Below are 21,016 nucleotides of genomic sequence, written 5' to 3'. Positions count from 1 at the left end.
TTCAAGAACTAATAGATCACCAGCAGTCCTCACAATAGATTTGCTCCTCCAGGCTACGCATTCAGCTGAACAAATCTGCTTGCCCAAACGACTTCCAGCGATCGCCACCTGTATGGCGGCTTCAACAATAGCATCATAAAAAAGGTAGAGCAGATCATCCAAGAACTCTTCGCCCTGGACATCAAATACACCATCATCAACGTGAGAAGACGGGCAATAGCTACTTCCAGCGCCAACCCAACCTCCTCGTCAACTGCTTCCTCAAGATCGACAGCCTGCCCACCACCAAGGAAGCCTAGGACATCGCAGGCGATGTGTTCTCCCTCCTCGCTGTTCAGCCTCTCAAACATCGTATCGAGCCATCTCGAGTGCTGCGAACTCTTCATTCCCTTGTTGCGCATCACTGTGTCACTTCTAAGAAAAGGACAATAGTGATCCTCACCGAGGAAGCACCCGTGCTGCCAGAATTCCACGTAGCAATACTCTTCACATTCTTCACGGCCCAAATCCCTAGTCGCAGGAACTGCTAAACAAAGATCTGCAGCTTTGCTGAATATTGCACAACTAAACCAGCCAACACAAAGCTAAATACCTCCTTCAACAAGAACTTGTTTGCCAGCAACCCACCTCTTCCCTCTTCCTCCTTGATCACTGCTGTCACTACAGTAACTGACCTCTAAAGTAATTGATCGATTTTCTCTAGGACCCTTAGTTACTTTTTGATAATGGAAGTAATATTTACATTTTAGGTCTCCTCCTATCTCCTCCTATCACAAAGAAAGTATATTCAAGACTTACTATCAAAGATAAACATGACTAAGAAGTTACAAATCTCCTTTTTACTAGTGAATCACTTGTGATGGAAGCCCTACTACGGACTCTACTTAATACCGACAAGTACTTGGCTCTCACCTGTTTATATATCTCATTTGCAGTTAATAAATCATTACAATACATACACCAACCTTCTACTATGCATTGGTCTGCAATCAAATGAATTTTACGGTATCTTAAATGGACCCTCAATCATGATCTCTTTCTCCGTAAATACACCCCACTTCATCGTTATGCCTTTGTTGATGTTGATTGGGTGGGGAACTTTAATGATAAAACATCCACGTCAAGGTATATTATCTTCCTTGGAGTAAATCAAATCAGTTAGAGTTCTAAGAAGAAAAAGGATAATCGTATGGTCTATAACTGAAGCTAAATACTATGCATTCATTACTGTTGCTACTTAACTTAATTGAGTCACAAATCTCCTCAAGGAACTCAACGTCAACTCTGTCTTTACTCCTATAATATATTGTGATAATGTTAGAGCTACCTATTTATATATCAATCCAGTATTTTAATCATGCATGAAACGTATTGTTATCGATTATCACTTCGTGCGAGATCAAGTTGTTAAACATCAACAACGTATCTCTCACATATATACGACTGATCAACTAGCAAACTCACTCACGAAGTCTTTCTCCCGTAAACTATTTTCGTTGTATCGGTCCAAGATCGATATCCTTAACGAAGCTCAATCTTGTAGAGGCATGATAACAAATGAGATTTTTTCAACTGCACGAGAAAATTTTGTTGCTCTTGAAAAAAAATTCTCCCTTTCTACCTGAATAAATAGATACTGTATCAAACTAATTATAGTAACTTTTGCTTTTACACATCATCCTATCGTAGCTAACCTGAGTTTGGGATCGGAAGAGAGAGCGGACGACAGACCGACGAGCCTAGTTCGCGCACCGAAGGAAAGAATGGGGCAACGAGGAGATGTAATGGATTGGAGACCGGAGGGGCAATTCAACTGAAAGCAAGCAGAGATGCTGGTGGAGATGGCAGTTTGTTGCCTGGAAGAAGAGAGAAGTAAAAGACCCAACATGGATCATGTACTCCCCAAGTTGCTTTCAACAGAAACCTGACTCAAATTGGACTGCACACCAAGTCTCAAACAAGCAGACTAAATCCAAGTAATCAATAAAGATTATTTCCTTGCTATTGCGTCTTCCTTATCTTTCTTCAGAATCACAACGCTTGTCAACAACCGCTATTTATTTTTAATGAACCCAAAGTATTCTTTTATTCCCACTTGGTGAGAAGAATACATCGAAAGCGTCCAAATTTAAGGGTATTATTCGACATCGCTGGCCGAAAGCATCGTCATTTTGTTGTAATTTAAGTGTGTACAACCACCGATATCAACGATGCTTTAGCTTACAACAATTTCCCGGAAGCGGATCGCATCCACTGTTTCCTTGCAAATATTGGGCGCGCTAAACGGGACTAAATTAACTGATGAAGAACAAAGCAGAATGTCGATGGGTGAGAATGCCTTCCACTATTAACATCGCTATTGATGGGTGAATGGAGACGATAGGGTGGGAACAACACCACCACGGAAATCTCAAGCAGAACAAGGCAAAACCTCCGGACCCTCTAATTGGCTCGAATACTACTGCGCGAGGAGCGGCTCCGGCGTGCACCGGCGCCGGCAGTAGTTGGGGATCCGGTCCATGCACTGGTACAAGGGCGGGGACACGCTGAGCGGGGAGCGCACGCAGTGCCGGCACGATGGGTGGCACGACCTCACCATGTCCTGGCACTGGCACTGCGGCGGGGTGGATTTGGTGCACCCGCCGCACCGATCGCAGCACGGCCATGTCCTCCTCTGCCTGCTCCTCTCTCCTACTCCTTCTCCATCTTCTTCGTGCCCTGTTGCGTGACCCAGAAACCAAATAGGAAGCTGATTAGTTAGGCGTCGATCTCGTGATCGAGCTGGGGAAGAGTTGGGAGAACACGCTGACCTTTGGTTGACAGCGCAGAGCGGAGCTCCGGGTGGGAGGAGGAGGCGGTGGTGGTGGCGGAGGCGAAGAAGGCGGCCGCCACCATGAGGACCAGGCTGAACACCACCATGTTGTACCTCATATCTGCGTCTTCTATACGCGCTTTCGCTTCTTTCTTTCTTTGCCAAGTCTCGGCTGCTCTGCCTTGGGTTTATCCACGGGCGGAAGTGGCGTGCTTTATGGTGTGGGTGGGTGGGTGCGCTTGTGATCAACGCCTGCCATTTTTTTTTCGTCGACATCCATCCACATCAAGATCTGGCGAGCTTATCCAGAACGAGGGAAGCGATGACTCGACCACGCAACTCGCTACGACGAATCGCCGCTGCTTCCGAGTCGGTGGGTGGTCCGTCGGCCCGTGAACCACGTGCGAAAATTGAAAGACGAATCGTCTCTGGATGTGTGATTTCCAAGATAAGGATCCGTTGGAAGGGATGACTCGGACACGCGACTCGCTACCACGAATTGCCCCACTGTTTCCGAGTCGATTTGAGGAGAGGAATCGACTCCACGGGCCGTGAATCACAAGCGAAAATTGAGAGAGAATTTGGGACTCTTCGTCTCTCGATGTTTGATTTCCATAACAAGGATTCGTCTCCCTTGGTCGACGAAGATTCGGCTGTCAAAATTCCACGAACACCGCTGAGGCATATACCTTGGCAGATGCTTTTAATTCCGACGCTGATGTGCTACGGCGTTAACACCTTGGACAAGGAATAAGACAAGAATAACTATCAGACGATTAAGAATCATTCAGCGTGCAAGTTGATTAAGAAATAGTAAAATATACATAGTTACTATAGTCATAATGAGAATAGAGAGATAATTATTAAATAAGATAGAATTTGAAATAAGTTTATTCAGAAATAAATCGAGTGATTCCGTCCGTAAATGCTAAATGTTCAAAAAAGAAGTATAAATAATTAAAATATATATTTTTGTGATTCCCAAGCATTGGCTGATGGATTTTTATATGTAATCCCTATCACTTACGACTGGAAATCAGGCAACGTGTGCTTGTTAAGCAACAACAAACAAGTCCAGTAAAATGTGAATTGGGTCAACAAAATAAGAGCAGCAACAAAACAAGATTCCTATTTCACCCTAACTAATAAGTTGTAGCAGCCAATACGAGTCAAACTATTTGACCTACATGGAAAAAGAATTATTAGACCTACATCAAGTTTTCTGTAGCTGGTCTTGCTAACTAGTTCATGTAGATCAAAAAAGATTGGTTAGATTCTTTTGTTACTCAAGTTATGTGAATCCCCGATAGAGGTTACCCTATGTTCTCTAGATAAGAGTTGCAGCTATGCTTCTTCATCGTTCCAAATGGGAGAAATATGGAAAGAAATATGTGCACATACAATACAGTTTCAGAGTACAAAAAAATAATTTCTGGAATTTGACATTTACGATGAAGTCCGGGAGTTTGATTGCAGCAGACGCCCATGCAGCCAATGGCATCTTATTACAACCACTCTTTAACTGCATCTCAAATTCACTATAATTAAGAGTATCAGCTGCCTTGTTATCTTCAATTGATGCAGTCGATTTAACCTGGCAAACATAGTTTTTGAACACGGACGTTAGACCCTCTTGGCTATAGAATTTATGCGGCTAACCCAATCAAGAAACAAAATAATCAAATAGCAGCCAAGAATGAAGCACAAGCAACAAAAGAACAGGTTGAGAAGTTTCAGGCATGCTAGGAAATAGCAATCACAGCTAACTTTCAAATGTTCTGGGAAAAGGTTTAGCGAGCCCGAGGAACTTTGTAAATTCAAATATCGAAAGTGAAAGGGCGGCGCAAGCCTGTTTCACCAAAGACATATTCTTGATGAAGTGGATATCCAAAGCTATTCTAGATTTCTAGACCTTGATATCTATTGAACCAGTTCGTGCACCTGCTTAAGCTCCAAATTTTTCATGTGCAGGGAGATGACATTTTCTTTTAGGCCCACAATATCCAGATGAACCTAATTTCATGTTTTAGTTGGGCATTTGAGCATTTCTTTTCTGCAGGTGAAGTCCTTTCCCAATCTGGCACCATCTCAAAAGCCACCAGTTTCATGCAGAGATCTCCATTTATAAAATCATTTAAGCTTAGAGATGAAACAGTCGGACTAAAGTTTCACAGAAGTTATGTGAGAAATTAAAATATCATTGACAAATTTGTTATTTTCATTTGTGTATTTAAATGACGAGAGGACCTTAAAGGAAGCTGAAACCTCTGACATCGGAGTTCATGGATAAACAAATGCCATAAGAGTAAAACTGTGGTTTCCATAAATATTAGTCAAGAAGCATATTTCGGTGATTTTGCAGAAAAGATATCTCTCAAATCCTAATTTATCACAGATAATGGATTTATTCAAAGAGCCTACTCTCTCAAGAGATCCATGAACTTCTCTGCTTTCAGAAGTTTCATAAAGAAATAAGAGATTGCAACCCTTGCAAGTCTTAGATACATAGTGGGGCAAGGTTGCTAGGTTTTTAATTTGTCCAAAAACAGGATGGCCTAGTGCATGAGCCTCCTACCAATGCAAAGTCTAGAAGACAAATCAATACCTTTACCAAAAGAAGGAAAATGTTCCTGCAATTCTTTTTTTTTTTCTTCTCCCAACTTATTCATTGAACACTAATTTAAGTATCCTGCCATAAAGTCTAGAGGAGCCTAAAATCCAATTCTTTTGTCATCAATACCTGTTCCATCGAACAATAAATCTGTATGACTATGTCAAAACCCCAATTGAATCAGTCAGTTACATTCTTCTAAAAGAGTTGCTCTCCACTAATATCTGATTTAAGGCTTGCTTGCAATCTGAAATTCCAACAAGATGAAAATGCAAGCCTAAGCAAGTGCAGTATTCAATCATCACAATAGTGTCAACGTAATAGAGTTAATATAGCCTCAATCTAAGAAGATGGCCGAATGAGTTATTTACAGAAATACTACAAAAATTTTATTATTAATTTTGAAGATCAATTAACAAATGTAAGGAGACAAGAGTTGTGGTTTTGGTGTGACTGACCTTGATCATAGTTTATTATTTGGTTGTTAAATTCTGGTTGGCAACAGAGATTTTGGTTTTTTTTCAGCAGGCTGGAGAATTTGGAAAGAGCACATCAAAGTTTCATCAACACTCATCATAGCACCAGCATTATCAAATTCACCACAATAATTTGGGGCTGAGAATATCGTCACAAGTTGTTTGTCGGCAAAGAATTCATAGCCATCCTCCACAACCTGCAAAGCATGGATTGGAGACATATGAACATTAATCAAAGTTCATAAACAAGAACATATTAGACCTATTACCTGATGTGCCCTGCAGACAAGATCTAAATCTTGTTTTAATAAGAACTCAGAAACTTTATCAGCACCAAAAGTCCAAGAGACCCCTCTGTCATTCTCTCCCCAACCTTGAACATCTCTACCAGGATCTGCCCAAAGTAAGTCACATAGTAAACCGCTTTCAGGTACATCACATGGCCGAGGTAAACTCTTAATTTGATCCAACTTGGAGAGATCAGGGGAAAGGCCACCATGCATGCATAAGATCTTGTCATCAATAACGGCAGCTACAGGAAGGCAGTTAAAGCATTCACTGAAGATCTTCCAGAGTCTCACACTAAACCTCCTCTTACATTCATCATAAAATCCATATATCCTATTTATTGAAGCACATTCATGATTTCCACGCAGAAGGAAAAAGTTCTCTGGATACTTAATTTTGTATGCAAGAAGAAGGCATATTGTTTCTAAGCTTTGCTTTCCCCGATCCACATAATCACCTAAAAATAGATAATTGGCAACTGGAGGAAAACCTCCATACTCAAAAAGCCTTAAGAGATCACTATACTGGCCATGAATGTCACCTGAAACACAAAGAGTAAAGGAATAATCAATCAGTAAAGGACTTCAACACAATGACCATAAGGCGTATAAACATTAACAAGATGATCATCTCTCTTTACATCAAACAAAGGGCATTTGTGTGAATATTGCATGTTAATATTGCTCTAGCAATTCTAAATAACTACAAAGGAGCAGAGTTAGCTCTAAGGTGAATGTAATTATGAGTTTAGACATGTGGCTATGTTTTGGGCTCTACAAGCAAGCAGCAATAGATATATGTCCCAGTTTTCACAGGAAAACGACAGGGTGAAGACCTATAGTATAAATCATAATTAATAGTAAACAATATGTTTCGGTTTATCGACCATGTGATGTCAAAGGACTAACACATTAACATCATCTTTCCCAGTTGTCAATTCATCATCGCCAATTAGAGTTGGTGTCATCTTGCAAAACCTTATGCGCCAATATTCAATGAAATCCAAAGCGCCAGGGGGTGGGAATTGCACCAACAACTAACACATTTGAGGATGGCAACCAGTCTTCAGACCAGCTACCTTGGCCAAAGAGCCATGGCCCGTCTATGTTGAGATCAGCCATGGGTGCCTCATCATGCATAAAACAGCAGCCAGGCATCGACGAACAATTTCCTAACATTCTGGTCATTGCAGCACTGCAAATGCAGCAACAAAAAGAGTGTTAAGGCTTGGGCTGAAGAAGGAAAAAAAGATAGAATTAAAAAAGAAAAAGTGATAAGGTCTGCACATGCCACATGGTTCAGTTCAGTCTTATGAAAACTTTGTACCAAACTGAACTTGTTTCATTTGCAGAACTTTACACCAAACCAAACCATAGTAAAAAAAAGAATCAAAATCAAGCAAACATTTTTTATTCTTTTCATTTTTTTATTTGGCTTCAAAAAAGATGTCTGAGATAAACTTATGGGCGTAAAGCTTATATAAAAAATACAGTCAAAACATATTATTTTGATGGTTTTATATGCAATATATATAAATATATGAGATATGGTTCGGTTCCATTTAAAGAATTATTTAGACCTGAAGCTGAAATTGCACTGATAGTTGCTTGGTTTTCAACTTTCCAAAACAAAGCGATCACAATTGAAAGGGAAAAACTGAGCCAAACTGAACCAAGTGCACCAATCTGGTTCAGATTTCTGTTTTGGCCAGTTCATTTTGACACCAAAAATACAAAAATATTTATTACAAAATTGGTTAAGTCTGATTCCTATCCATGTAACCAAACCTTAAACCCATCACCAGAAGTAAAACCCAAACATAGTTCAATGCCATTCCAGATTTGAATCTACATAATACTAATCATAGGATACCCAGATAAATCGACTTGAGTTGAACGAGCCTATCTATAGCAAATATTGTCAACAAAAGGTTCAACCAACTTGATGAATGAGGGTTTATTGGTCAACTCTGAACAAGACTTTCCCAGAGACTAAATTCAATAATTTGATCTAGGGGTTTATATGCAAACAAGGTTAGAAAAAATGGAAGCAATGTCCAAGCAGTCATATCACCACAAAGTGCACATGCAGCATATTGACACACAACATTATTCTATTGAAAAATATATAAAATATAAAAATAATTAATGAAATATATTCAACCCAGCACATTTAACATGTAGACAACAATATATCATAACACACTCAAGCATAATAAGGCAAGTTAGCAGCAAATATATGACATTATAATAAAGTAAATTATAGTTTATTTATCACATGACTAGTCCAATATACATGAGTAGATCCTATGACCATATGAAAACTCACTATGCAAGCTTAGCAGAAGTCCAAACATTAGAAACATAAAAAATCCAACTACATCTTGAATCATTAACCATCATGCAGCATTAGGCAGCAACATATGTTGTATTCCGTCTGATTATGCAGATAGCCCTGATACATGCCACCAAACAGTCTGCTGACTGAACCACCAGGCAGTATAAACCACTTTTTAAAACCATAGCTGATTCTATCAAAAATTTGAATGCAACAATAACTTAAATGCATTTTGTGCAGGATTACTCAGTGATACATTGGTCATGTTTCTTGTTTTTAAATTACCACTTCAAACATGTAAGAAGTTGTTCAGCAAGCTTCTGTCATCAGATACATTTGTGTGACAGACCCAGTTTGACAATGGTGATCAGAGTACTAGGTTCTTTGTTGGCGAACACATATGAGCCAGAAATTGCCACCAAGATTATTGTACTACTTCTTCATGCCTAGTATATGTGGGAACTCTCAACTTACAGGTCTGAATATGTGTTCCTCAGGTGTCTATCTTACATTATAAAATTCAAAAAATAGATGGTTTATAGAACTTGAAGCATGGCTCTACATATGCTGTTGCATGAGGTTTTACAAATCATTATTGTTAATGCTAATGTGAAATATAATGCATTATCTTCCTATTGTTATTGTACCAAAACATCATTCTTTTACATGTTGATATGTTGGGAAATCACATTAATTTGTTTCCTATTATGACAACAATGAGATGGCCCCACTTTATAGAAAATGTTCATACATATAATTTTTATTTTCAAAGACACTACATTTATAGGTGGTGTAAAGCTAAAATTGGAATTAAACAAGCAACTTGCACTAAATAAATTAAATTACATGCCAATCTAAGTTCATGTATCACAAGGTCCAAGCAAGTTACGTGCCAACCGAAGGTGTCAGATAAGCTAAGTAAATACATTGATAGATTATTGCATGGTCATAGACTCAAATCCCGTCTTCACCACATTACCCTTTGAAAAAAAAAGAGTCTGTTACATGTATTCTATATGAAAAACACTTCTAGAAAGAGAGGAAAATCTTCTACTATTTTCCTTGCACCAAACAGGCATTAAGATAACAGACAAAAATATACTGCAATCACAAGAGCACAGATCAGCAACTCAATACATGTAAAGGATATGAAAAAAATGTAGCAAATGACTCACAGATGCTTGCTGGATGTAGATAGGCTGCATTATAAATTAAAGCCACTTCTATCATGATTTTCTATCAAATTACTTCTTGATCCTCATTAATCAGTCACAGAAAGATCAGAGTGACAAATTAGTTAACTAAATACATGGATTGTTCAAATCAAAAGACAAATTCCATGTATCAAGTAAACATTTGTATTGACTCTATATGACCAATTGTGGCTGTATCATATACATGATTGCATCTATCAGTTTTCTGTAAACTTTTAGTGAAGCTTCCTGTTCAATCATTTTTCCTGTAGCTCCATTTCTCCTTTTCACTTAAGGAAAAGCAGGAACCTTCAGGTACTTAGTCCACTACTTCTGGAGCTTATATATCATCTGGTGCATGCAATTAATTCATGCCATGATGCAGCAAGATAAACTGAGCTGTAGTCTGCGTAAACCTAGTATAATTGAATATTCCAAGTTGATGAATCAGTTCATATTTCACAAGAGATATGATCTGCATAAACCCTTGGACACCTCAACAGCTCAGCAAGCTATCCTAAGTGAACATTCCAAGTTGAGTAATCAGTTGAACTTGTGAGATCTTTCACAAGTTTGTACCTCAATTGGAGAACCACTTAGATTTGCAAAACCTACTTCCATCATCCAGTTGCATGTGAGAACAGCTTTTTCCAACTAGAGATCAAAGCACATAGCCTCAACAGATTTGGTAGTAGCCTGTCAACTTGATTTCATTTTGACCCTCGTGATCAACAAGAAGCAAACAAGCAGTACCTGCTTCTCCTCATACAAACACAGATTTTCATCTTCATATTTAAATCAAGTGAGTGAAATTAATTAAAGAATGGGTGCAGATATTGCACTATCAATTTGAGATATAGATATCATACACGATATTTATATAGATTTTAAGTAAAGATCTAATAGTTACTAATTTTACAAGGAATTTGTAATTTAAACTTTCTTGACCACTTTGAAAGGTTAATTGGCACAGTATCTAAAACGACAGTTAGCACCAAAGAGGGGAACAGGAATGACAAAGCATAAGACACCGTAGATATTACAATATCATGACTTCTAAGAGTCAAGAAACACCCTTGGATATCCATCCACCTAAAAGAACGTTATGCTTTTTATCTGTGATTCCTAAACAAACTCAGCTTCTTTTCCACCTAAAAAAACCCTAATTCGTATACTTTATCTGATATAATTAATTTGTCCTGCTTTCCCCAAGCGAATTCCAGATTATCGAATCAAAACCAGCAAACAAAGGGACACGCACAGTAATCCTGGGATCCAAGAACGAGCCACGGCCACGATCAAGCCAAGAAATAAACAAGGCAAATCAGTCGAAGGGAAGGTAGCAGGTCGAAGCTGACCGCAGATCTTGATGGGGGCTTCAAGCTCCAGGAGGTTGGGCTGGCCGAGGAAGATCTGGCGGGAGACGGTGCAGAGCTGCTGGATCTCCGCCTCCGCGAGCCGGACCAGCGTGCCGGGCCTCGCCGTCCGCACCTCCAGCAGCCGGCCGATGATGCCATCAAGCACTTCCGGGTCCATCAGATCGACCACGATCGATCGAACAAAAATAAAACCTCCTCCTAATCGCCCCTGTTGGCACGAACCGCAAGTGTGTGTTCTTGCGACCGGACGATTACAGCGATGAAGATCGGGAGAGACAAGAATGAGAGGGTGAAGGAGGGAACGACGAAGAGGAAGGAGTGACCGGGGCGGGGTTTGCGAAGCCGCCGACGGAGCGGCGAAAGTGCCGATGGAAGGGAGGGTAGGTGGGTGAATGCGGTGATCACTGCCGCGTTTTATCGACTCCGTGTCAAAAATATCCTATTTGGTTACGTTACGGTGTTTCCCAAGTGAGATTACGCGTACCGAACGACCTCACCTAAGTCCGTATCATCCTACGTGGTGTTCTCAGAAACGTTTTCAAGTGGGTCCAGCTTTAGCCATGTGGGATCAGAAATCTTTTAGCGGGAATGTTCGGTGCGGCAGATGTTTAACTCGGTGCATATTTTGTAATATACAAAAAAAATAAAATATATATATATATATGTGATCTTTTAGGTATAATATAAACGTCTAAATTTTTATATAAGTTTAAATTTTTTTTTCAAAATTACAGATTTACACTTGTAAATATTAGGATAGCATATATCCATTTACTTAATATTCATCTAGAAAAGTTAGGTTAATTATGATCGACTGTTGCTAATATTTATTGTTTTAAATTATATACCATACATAACTGACCTTTTTGATGTAATTTTTTTAAAAGTTACGATATGTGGACGATGATACATCTAAAAGACTCCTGCACGCCACCATCACATGCTGACACCTCATCATCATCATATTGACACCTAAAAATATCCCTTACTCTATAAACTAAATTTGTGACCCTAGACAACATATATTACAATCCAAGTTTAATGAACTAATTAACTTGTTAATTTCTTAAGTTGATAGAGTGATGCTCAAGCGAGGCTAATTACATATTGATCTAATTAGTTGGTGGATATGAAAATAAAATAATTAGCTTCATTTACTCTAGCGACGTTAATTTTATCGATGGAAACACGAAAATAAATGGTAAAAAGATAATTTTAACGTTTAGTGACGAACGATAGCGTTATTGCCGCTAGTGGTGGCGGACCCCTCTCGCTTTGTATTTGTGTTAATGCTGACCCAGATGTCGAGCGATTGTAGCCCTCCGATCCATGCTCCCTCGACAAGCTCTACATCATGTCCAACCACCTCCCCAGCGAGTGGTCACTGTTATTGGATGAGACCATCACCTCCGCCACGCCTCCTTGATCATCTGTAGCACCTTCTGCATAGATGGTTGCTTCTCCGCCTCGATCGTTATGTAACCCACTACAATGTTTAGCAACATTGTCAGCTTTTTCTCTAATGCCTCGTTCCTGGACGACCCAAGGACTTCAACAAAGTCATTCTGATTCTCCACTCACACGAAATGGACCCTCTTCTAGGACCTAGTGAAGGAGTACGACACCGACATCCCCTAGTGGATCAGCATAGCTCCTCCTACTGCACAGAGTGAACATCCCCCGGTGGAGGAGCACGGCTCCTCCTCTTACACAAAGCTGACCCACTAGGGGATGTTACTGTCATGTTCCTTCGTTAGGTCCTGGAAGGGGGTTCGCTTTATGCGGGAGGAGTGGAACAACTTCAATAAGGACCTTAGGCCATCCGGGAACGAGGCATTCGAGGAGAAGCTATGATGCTATTGAACGTCACGATGGTATGCGTAGCAATCGAGGTGAAGAAGCAGTAGCCAATGTGGGAGGTGTTGCGGATGATCAAGGAGGCACGAGCGGTGGTGATGGTTTAGTCCAACAGTAGTAACCACTCACTGGGAAGGCAATCTAACACGCTTGTCGAGGGAGCATGGATTAGAGGGCGACGACCGCTCAACATCTACATTGATTCTAATGTAGATGCGATTGGAGAGGGGTTTGCCACCATTGATGCAAGCAATGCTATTGTTCGCCACCGACGATGTCTACCATCGAATACTAAAATTATATTTTACCCTTTATTTTTATTTTTTTATTGATAAAATTAATATCATTAGAATAAATAGATATACTTATTTCACTTTTATAACTGTAGGAATGTGAATGTAACTTTTTAAAGTATGGAGACCCAAACGCTAAAAATATATAATTAGTCCATGCTATGTGATCAAAATATGTGTTTAATGGGTTAATTGATTTATCAACTTCATTTGAATTAAACTATTGATCTTAATCTTACCATATAGGACTAATCAAAATATTACAATATAATACTTATTGACTTAAGCATTGATGAGCTTTGTTAAGTATGCTTTCGACGTGATCTTTTTTCAAACTCACTTATCTTCTAACATCAAGTTTATGATAGACATAAGCTCGAATAAAGGTGACTTTAAAGCCAATCGGATAATCAAATTCTACTCTAACAAATTATAATAGTATTTAGGGTTCTAAATAACAATCATAAGCGTTAACTTGAACATGTACATTTTAAAATATTATAAAGATATAGAAATCACTTAATTGAGAAGGATATATACATGCAATTTTCTTAAAAATAAGATATTGAAAGAGAAACGAAAGCTAAGTCACGAAGAAAAGATAGCAGACATGTATAAGTTGGCCACTCACGAAGAGGTGTGAAATCCATGGATCAGATCATTCAATATTGATGCGAGTCTAAACTCCAAAGCCGTGCAAGGAAACAGTTGCTGGAAAACACATCGAACGTCAAATGCTCTTACAATAAAGCATAATATGAGTTTCAACGAAATCAAATCATTAGAACACTAAAGATTCTTTAAGAGAATAAAAACTGCGAGTTTGAAGCCGTCAAAACTCGGAAGAACGAGGAAAAAGGAGAGCCGAAATGATATAATACTTATTTTGGAGGGGATATTATGTATATATGATTTTGCGTGCGTGGTACGGAAGGGAGACCCTCAAAAGAGTAACATGGTTCGGTTAATCCGACCCACGTCGACCCTGTTTGAAATATCGAAGCGCGACCGCTCGCCTCTCCCTCTCCCTGTCGCTCCTCTTTCTTTCTTTCTTTCTTTCTTTCCTTCTACGCTCTACGCATTCCTTTTGGAGACGAAGGAATCTCTCTTTCCATCCCTCCACCGTCCCTCTCACGCTATTCTCCTCCTCCCTCCACTATATATCTATATACCTCTCTCTCTCTCTCTCTCTCTATGTGCATACTTAATTGCGGAAAGCTTTTTGAGATGCCTCATCGTTGGGCCGCCGCCCCCGTCCTCTGCTCCACCCCACTCCCTTCCTTTCCAACCTCACCTCCCCTTTACATCCCTTCCTTTTCACATCCTGTTCCCTCAGAGTCCATTCTCTTCCCCCCTTCCTCTTGGTGGTGGAATCGCGGCACCGGTTCCGGCCGCCGCAATGGCCTCTTCCAACTCCAGCTGCCACTCCCGGCCTCGCGTCCAAGGTAACAGAGAACTATTTACTATTTTTGGATTCCTTCTTGATGGCTCGTTTCTTAGATCTGTTTATGCGAAGTCTTTGTAGAATATCGAAGTGCTTATTTTAGGGCTACTTATCGGTCGATGGTATTCGTAACATTTAGATGAATCATAATCAATTTGGAAAGGACAAACTCTGGAATCATCTACCTTTTTCGTCTTCTTGTAGAACCCTTTTATGTAGATAAACCGCCCTTTCCTTGAAAGAATTTGCGAGGGTTGATGGCGATGCCAATTACAGTCTAGGTTCTTGAGGTGAGTTGTGGATATCAACAGGAATCGATAAATGAGCATTAATTCCTTGACGCTGACGTGTGACTTTGTAAGAGCATCAAATTCCTTCAAAAGTATTTGCAGGGCCACTCAGTCAACTATCCACTCCACAGATGCACAGTGACATACAGTAACAGATGAAAAAATAGAATTCAATACGCAAAATATAAAGTAATAGATGAAAAATCTTTCAATTCAATACGCTAAGAAGATAAAAGGAAAGATCATGTCTCATCTATGAGCTTGAGATATTAGATGGGGTGATAACGACCAGTAGTTTGTTTAACATGGTATCAGAAGGAAGGTCTCATTCAAATAATTTCCTTACCATACATAAAAAACAAAAAAATCAAATCAACCCCAACCAATTCAAGTTTTACATATTGGGTTTGCATCTGAGAGTGGTCAATAATACATTGCAATGGAATAAAAATTGAGCAGATCAAAACATTTTTTTACATGGATAGAAGTCCCATGTGAATGATAGTCTTAGGTGAAAAAATCACTGTCATGTCTGAATCACAGAAAAGAATGTATTATCAGTGTCAATTTTTTCCTTAGACGAAGGACATGGACATAAATTATAGCTTTGGTTTGATATGTCACAAGCTGATAGAGTTGCATTCATTTATGCACCATAGTTTCACTATGACTAGTCTTCCTCAAAATATAGGGGCTTTTGATAATTTCCCACTTCTAGCTTCACCTAGCTTCAGCTTCCAAATACACAAATCTTAGCATATGTGAACCAACAGAAGAAGCCCTAAGCTCTCTCTCTTTCTCTCTCTCTCTATCTATCTCTCTCTTCTCTAGCTAGGCTTTAGAGAGTTCTAAGCGAGGAAATTGTGGGACATTGCTTTTTAATCAGAGCAAATTTAGAATTAGAAGACATTCATTGACATAACTCCACACTAGAGTGATGAAAATCCTAAGGATTGAAATAATCCTTATTTTTATCCTGGTTGATCTGTCTCTACAATAAACGCATATTGATCATTCTTCGTAAATAGAGAAACTTGTCAAGATTTAATGATCCCATGTGGAATCTTATAGTTCTTTCTGCTACTGATGTCAACTCTCTCACACAAATTTTCTTATCCATCCTTCACTTATTCGTTAGAGCCACTGCCTGCCTAACCCTCCCCTGGATGCCTTGAAAAGGGCATCACCAACTTCCTGTGGTCCTTTCATGCCCCAGAACAAGACAAATGCTCGTTCCATTTAGTCGCATATTGGCTGCTGCAACAATAAATCATTTTGTAATGCAACAGTGGACCATAGAAATTGATATTTATGTCACGAAGAAAAATCTCTTTGTGCAATTTGTGTATAAACTAACCTACTGGTTGACTTTTGAAGTTTGAATACCTGATCATTTAATTGTTCTGATTCAAGGTTCCCCTTGTTTCAGGACTCAGGAACAATTTTTTTTTAGATGCACATAGGGAATAAATGTTATCCACATGTATTTGCATTAATGTCATAGGTTTTGTGTATATTGTATATACAATTACTCATATATAGTGCATGGGTACATACTGCATATATATTTGTTTAGTATATATGCATTCAAGCATGTGTGATTATTATATGAAAATTTATAATCTGCAGTACTTTATAAGCCCACAATATAAAAACCTGCATGATGAAAAATAAGCAAAGATGTCTATATGTTAATGACTCTTATCTAGTTGATAAAAATGTTTGTATCAGAAATATAAACATCATTTTAATATTTTCTTATTCAAGTGGCTAAAATTTATCAGAGATCTTTTTTATTTTCTTATATAGGGATTGTCATGCTATGCAATGCCATGAAACCTTAAGCATCAGCACCTCACATTATTCAAACTCTTATTCTAATCACTAAGAGAATTTATTTAGTGAATGTTGAGTATTCTACTTTCAATGGAAATATCTTTGGGAAAATGGCATTTCAGAGAGGAAACACGAGCTTCACATGTTCAAGATGTCAGCTGTAAATAACACAGCTTGCATCAAGTCTTCTTTTGTTAAGAATTACATAACATGATGGGCATGTTATCAGCGAATTTCATGTTTGATCATGATCTTATAGTAATATAAAATTTCATCACTTGATCAGGACATACAGCTCCATCATTTATTGAGAGAAGGTCTCGCTTCATGAGGTGGCTCCGCAAGCTTTTCAAAGGAACAGATGCTGGAGTGTCAAATGGAGACCATTCAAGTGTAACTGGGGGAGAGAACTCATTGCATAAACCAGTCAAACCAGTGGTAAAGATTCTATCTCATTTGGCTGTGCAGATTGGATGTCAAATTTCTCAGAATAGGCCTTATCCTCATTACATATTGATACACACAGTTTTCAGAAATTTATCTTAATTTCATTAAGGTGTCCATTTGCTCTTCTTATATGTCATTGCATGAATTTTTTTTTGCACAAGCTACTATCAGGATGACCAATCGAAGGGTGAAAATGAAGATTTGGATCATGCGATTGCCCTTTCTCTTGCAGAGGATGCCAAGAAACCTAATGGTAGGTTTTAACTATTTGGAGAGCTGATACTCGAGTTATTCAGTCTTCTTCAAATTATAAGTCTAGCTTCTTGATTTTGAATTATATGGTTTCCCTTCCATGTTGAAGAGGTTGGTTAAAGTGCTGATTACCTATTGTCTGGCAATTTTCTGAGATATCTTCAGGATACAAGGGCCAGGGAAATGATGATGATGAGCTAGCTAAAGCTATCCAAGAAAGTTTGAGCATGCCCTCATCTCAACCATATCAACCTGTACAGTTTTTGCCAAGAGGATATAGGTTTGATTTGTAATTCTAGTTTATATGCCATCTTCCTACATCACATTACCTAACAACTATGCTTGTTCATTGTGGCCTGCAGAATCTGTGGTGTTTGTCACAATGAAATAGGTTGTGGACATTACTTAAGCTGCATGGGAATCTTTTGGCACCCACAATGCTTTCGATGTTATGCTTGTGGTCAGCTTATTCATGAGGCTGAGGTGTGTTGATAAAAGTGTTGCTTCACTTATTTAAAGCATGTTAAATAATTAACTGGCACCTGTCTTTTCTGAGTTGTTTTTTGTGTGAAGCAGATCTTAAGGATGGTGCTTGTTTTAGTTTTCTTTGTCAGGCAGTAATCCATACCACAAGTTGTGTTATAAGGAGTTGCATCACCCCAAATGTGATGTCTGCCATGAATTTGTAAGAATTTTTGTCACGATACTTTGCAGTTTGTCATTTACCACTGAATAAATGTGTTTAACAAACACTGCCATTAGAAAATTACAGAATAATTTTCCATGCAGAAGTTCATGTTGTTCTAGGTTGCCTGTTTGTGGGTACTTCATGCTATATATGTTAGTCACAGACTGTTTGGGCTTTATTGTATCTCCTCCTTGCGCAAATCAAGAGACTAATAGACTATTATTTGCTTTAACTTGACTGGATATCATTGATTGTCGATTTGAGAACCATCATTGAAGTTTTCTCTAGATATCAGCATATATGTCTATTTCAATACAGTGATACTGAATCCTTTCCAGAATGAAATCTGTATCACAATGAGAATTAAACTTTCTTGTTTTGACATTCATAGATGTTGTACTATTGGATAGGGATCCCACGTGTGTTAGAGACCTCTAAAACTCAAATAGATAAGCTTTGCAAATAGTTATGGTTTTGTAACAATGATATTATTGACCCAAACTTGAATCTGCTGTTGAACTTAGAAAGTGAATCTTCTACTTATGTTTTTCTTAAAAAGATGAATATCGTCAGTGGTGTCTTTTTCCTTCTCCATTTGGAACTTTTGAATTAACTGGTAGCTTAATTGATCTCCAAAATATGTCTCTTAGTTTTTCTAGAAATGGTTTAATTGTTTCTCTTACAAAAGTTGAGTTAGAAATAACATGCTACAATATAAGCAAGCAAGCATGTAAATGAATTTTCTTCATTTTTCTCTCAACAGATACCAACAAACAGGGCTGGTTTAATTGAGTATAGAGCTCACCCCTTTTGGGGCCAAAAATATTGTCCTTCACATGAACATGACCGCACACCTCGATGCTGTAGTTGTGAGAGAATGGAGGTATGGAAGACAATTGTTTTATTGGAGGAACTTTCATGTATGAAAATTGTCATTAAGAGCAAAAGAAATGCTCATGATATCTAGAACATCCATCTTAAATAATATCTGTTTTTTCCTTCTTTTACTTTGTATTGAAGTCAAGAAGTACTAGATATATCTCTCTAGGAGAAGGCCGTAGCTTGTGCATAGAATGTCTTGATTCTGCCATCATGGATGCTGGTGACTGTCAAGCCCTGTACCATTCAATTAGAGATTACTATGAAGGACTGTACATGAGAATAGATCAACAAATTCCAATGCTATTGGTTGAAAGGCAGGCTCTTAATGAAGCCATAGAAGGAGAGAAAGATGTAAGCTTTCTTTGGTTGTTTCAAGTTTTATCATGCATATCCTGGAAACTTGCTAATTTCTCAAACATTTTCATATCAGGGTCATCACCACAAGCCCGAAATAAGAGGCTTATGTCTTACTGAGGAACGAACAATTAGCAGTGTAAGCAATCTCCTTCCATTTTGATTATGATAGACACTGTTGATGTCTGAGCTCTCTAGTTCCCAACATATAGATACATAAAAGGCCAAGAATTTGGGGAAACAGAATTCTGGACATGCGGACTTGCCCACAGAAGTTGACCCGTAAATGTGAAGTTACTGCAATTCTCGTTTTGTATGGCCTTCCCAGGTTGGTCTCCTCTTGTTATCATGTTGGAAGTCAGATAACTTTATTTATGCAATTACTGATTTAGTTTTCTTTTTATATTCAGTAGCATGATCATAGTTAACTGAAGTGCTGAGATCATTATGTTATAATCAACTTATTTATCCAATATGATAATATATTTGACATGTGGGTATTTTACCGTGTCATGTTATGTTAACATGCTTATGCAATACAGGAACCTGTGCTTCCTGTGATATCAGGGTAGGATTTTGTGAAAGCTGAACTGGATGCACATGGAAGTCACTTTGTCAAGATTTTGTTCTTTGAACCGCTAATATGCATTTCATTCATCAAGTTATGCCTGGTATCCTGATCTTTCCTTTCCTTCTATATGCAGACTATTAACAGGTTCGATCCTTGCTCATGAGCTAATGCATGGTTGGTTACGTCTCAAAGGTATATTCTCGATTGTTTAGGTTGCGATTCTTCCATCATTTGGTGTCAAGTTTCAAATAGTTTTATTTTTTTACAGATGCCTTTATGATTCTCCTTTAGATGTGAAATTGCAAACAATTTCATCACTAGATGTCGGATCCAACTCTCTTTCTCCTTTTCTCTAGAAACACTGTTTGCTCTCATTATTTGTTTCCTCTTGACTGATTGGTTGGATTTGTTTTCCCAATTCTTCCTTTTCCTACCAGGCTACCGTAATTTAAGCGCCGAGGTGGAGGAAGGCATCTGTCAGGCTCTTTCCCATATGTGGCTTGAATCTGAGGTGATGCCAGGGTCAACAACTTTGCCATCCTCATCCAATTACGCCTCATCATCTTCTTCTTCTTCTTCGTCGTCATCATCCTGGATGCCATTGTCAAAGAAAACAGGGAAGTCGGATATTGAGAAGAAGCTTGGTCAATTCTTCATGTACCAAATTGCTCATGACACTTCAACAGCCTATGGTGAAGGTTTCAGAGCTGCCAATGCAGCTGTTAATAAATATGGGCTTCCGCGAACCCTGGACCATATCCGCTTAACACGAAGCTTTCCTACATGAAAATGACTTCTCTTGCTGTGAGCAGTTATTGCAAAGAGTGAGTTGCTCATGCACGGTTTGGCTCACAAGTCCCATAATTTTTCTTGGGGAGCCACATGGTTGATACTGCTTTATGTTTCAAGTAAAAGCAGCAGCTGCAATACTAAGTTCCAAACAATATTTTATATATAAATTATCCAATGTCTGGTTTACAAGGATGTAAATAATATGTATGTATAT

At 38.7% G+C, this 21,016-nt stretch overlaps 3 protein-coding genes across 6 annotated transcripts; 1 reads left to right on the top strand and 2 right to left on the bottom strand.

The window, feature by feature from the left end:
• Positions 1 to 2,127: 2,127 nt before the first annotated feature.
• LOC103995028 (Bowman-Birk type proteinase inhibitor DE-4) lies at positions 2,128 to 3,021 on the bottom strand. The gene is made up of 2 exons (XM_009415512.3): positions 2,811 to 3,021; positions 2,128 to 2,718 (listed from the first exon to the last, which is right to left on the bottom strand). Exons 1-2 carry the CDS (start codon positions 2,929 to 2,931, stop codon positions 2,459 to 2,461), a joined length of 381 nt encoding a protein of 126 aa, XP_009413787.1. The 5' UTR covers positions 2,932 to 3,021; the 3' UTR covers positions 2,128 to 2,458.
• A 1,141-nt stretch (positions 3,022 to 4,162) lies between these two features.
• LOC135584399 (serine/threonine-protein phosphatase PP1) lies at positions 4,163 to 11,508 on the bottom strand. 3 transcript variants are annotated; one of them, XM_065079811.1, is made up of 5 exons: positions 11,076 to 11,215; positions 7,096 to 7,381; positions 6,169 to 6,728; positions 5,882 to 6,096; positions 4,163 to 4,406 (listed from the first exon to the last, which is right to left on the bottom strand). In XM_065079811.1, the coding sequence occupies exons 2-4, from the start codon at positions 7,106 to 7,108 to the stop codon at positions 5,908 to 5,910; spliced, it is 762 nt and encodes a 253-aa protein (XP_064935883.1). In that variant the 5' UTR covers positions 7,109 to 7,381; positions 11,076 to 11,215; the 3' UTR covers positions 4,163 to 4,406; positions 5,882 to 5,907. The 3 variants fall into 3 exon arrangements, with proteins under 3 accessions (XP_064935883.1, XP_064935882.1, XP_064935884.1); XM_065079810.1 differs by having other exon boundaries at positions 7,266 to 7,381; XM_065079812.1 differs by lacking the exon at positions 7,096 to 7,381 and having other exon boundaries at positions 11,076 to 11,508.
• Positions 11,509 to 14,331: 2,823 nt separating this feature from the next.
• Positions 14,332 to 21,005, top strand: LOC135585900 (LIM domain-containing protein HDR3-like). Of its 2 annotated transcripts, none has more exons than XM_065079809.1 (12): positions 14,332 to 14,691; positions 17,103 to 17,254; positions 17,435 to 17,516; positions 17,681 to 17,795; positions 17,878 to 17,998; positions 18,117 to 18,200; positions 18,967 to 19,086; positions 19,224 to 19,436; positions 19,516 to 19,578; positions 19,652 to 19,767; positions 20,144 to 20,202; positions 20,279 to 20,409. In XM_065079809.1, exons 1-12 carry the CDS (start codon positions 14,646 to 14,648, stop codon positions 20,299 to 20,301), a joined length of 1,194 nt encoding a protein of 397 aa, XP_064935881.1. In that variant the 5' UTR covers positions 14,332 to 14,645; the 3' UTR covers positions 20,302 to 20,409. The 2 variants fall into 2 exon arrangements, with proteins under 2 accessions (XP_064935881.1, XP_064935880.1); XM_065079808.1 differs by lacking the exon at positions 20,279 to 20,409 and adding an exon at positions 20,448 to 21,005 and having other exon boundaries at positions 14,335 to 14,691.
• Positions 21,006 to 21,016: the final 11 nt, after the last annotated feature.

Source organism: Musa acuminata, chromosome BXJ1-8, assembly GCF_036884655.1.
Source record: "Musa acuminata AAA Group cultivar baxijiao chromosome BXJ1-8, Cavendish_Baxijiao_AAA, whole genome shotgun sequence".
Classification (NCBI taxonomy): domain Eukaryota; kingdom Viridiplantae; phylum Streptophyta; class Magnoliopsida; order Zingiberales; family Musaceae; genus Musa; species Musa acuminata.
This window is presented reverse-complemented; position numbering and strand designations above follow the sequence as displayed.

Coding starts and splice junctions, on each gene's coding strand:
- LOC103995028 (XM_009415512.3), bottom strand. CDS start 2,931: ATGAGGTACAACATGGTGGTGTTCAGCCTGGTCCTCATGGTGGCGGCC. Junction 2,719..2,810: donor CTCTGCGCTGTCAACCAAAG/GTCAGCGTGTTC, acceptor GTCACGCAACAG/GGCACGAAGAAGATGGAGAA.
- LOC135584399 (XM_065079812.1), bottom strand. CDS start 11,253: ATGGACCCGGAAGTGCTTGATGGCATCATCGGCCGGCTGCTGGAGGTG. Junction 6,729..11,075: donor AGCCCCCATCAAGATCTGCG/GTCAGCTTCGAC, acceptor TTTGTGTTTCAG/GTGACATTCATGGCCAGTAT. Junction 6,097..6,168: donor TTGTCTGCAGGGCACATCAG/GTAATAGGTCTA, acceptor CATGCTTTGCAG/GTTGTGGAGGATGGCTATGA.
- LOC135585900 (XM_065079808.1), top strand. CDS start 14,646: ATGGCCTCTTCCAACTCCAGCTGCCACTCCCGGCCTCGCGTCCAAG. Junction 19,437..19,515: donor CCATAGAAGGAGAGAAAGAT/GTAAGCTTTCTT, acceptor TTTTCATATCAG/GGTCATCACCACAAGCCCGA. Junction 19,579..19,651: donor AGGAACGAACAATTAGCAGT/GTAAGCAATCTC, acceptor CCCAACATATAG/ATACATAAAAGGCCAAGAAT.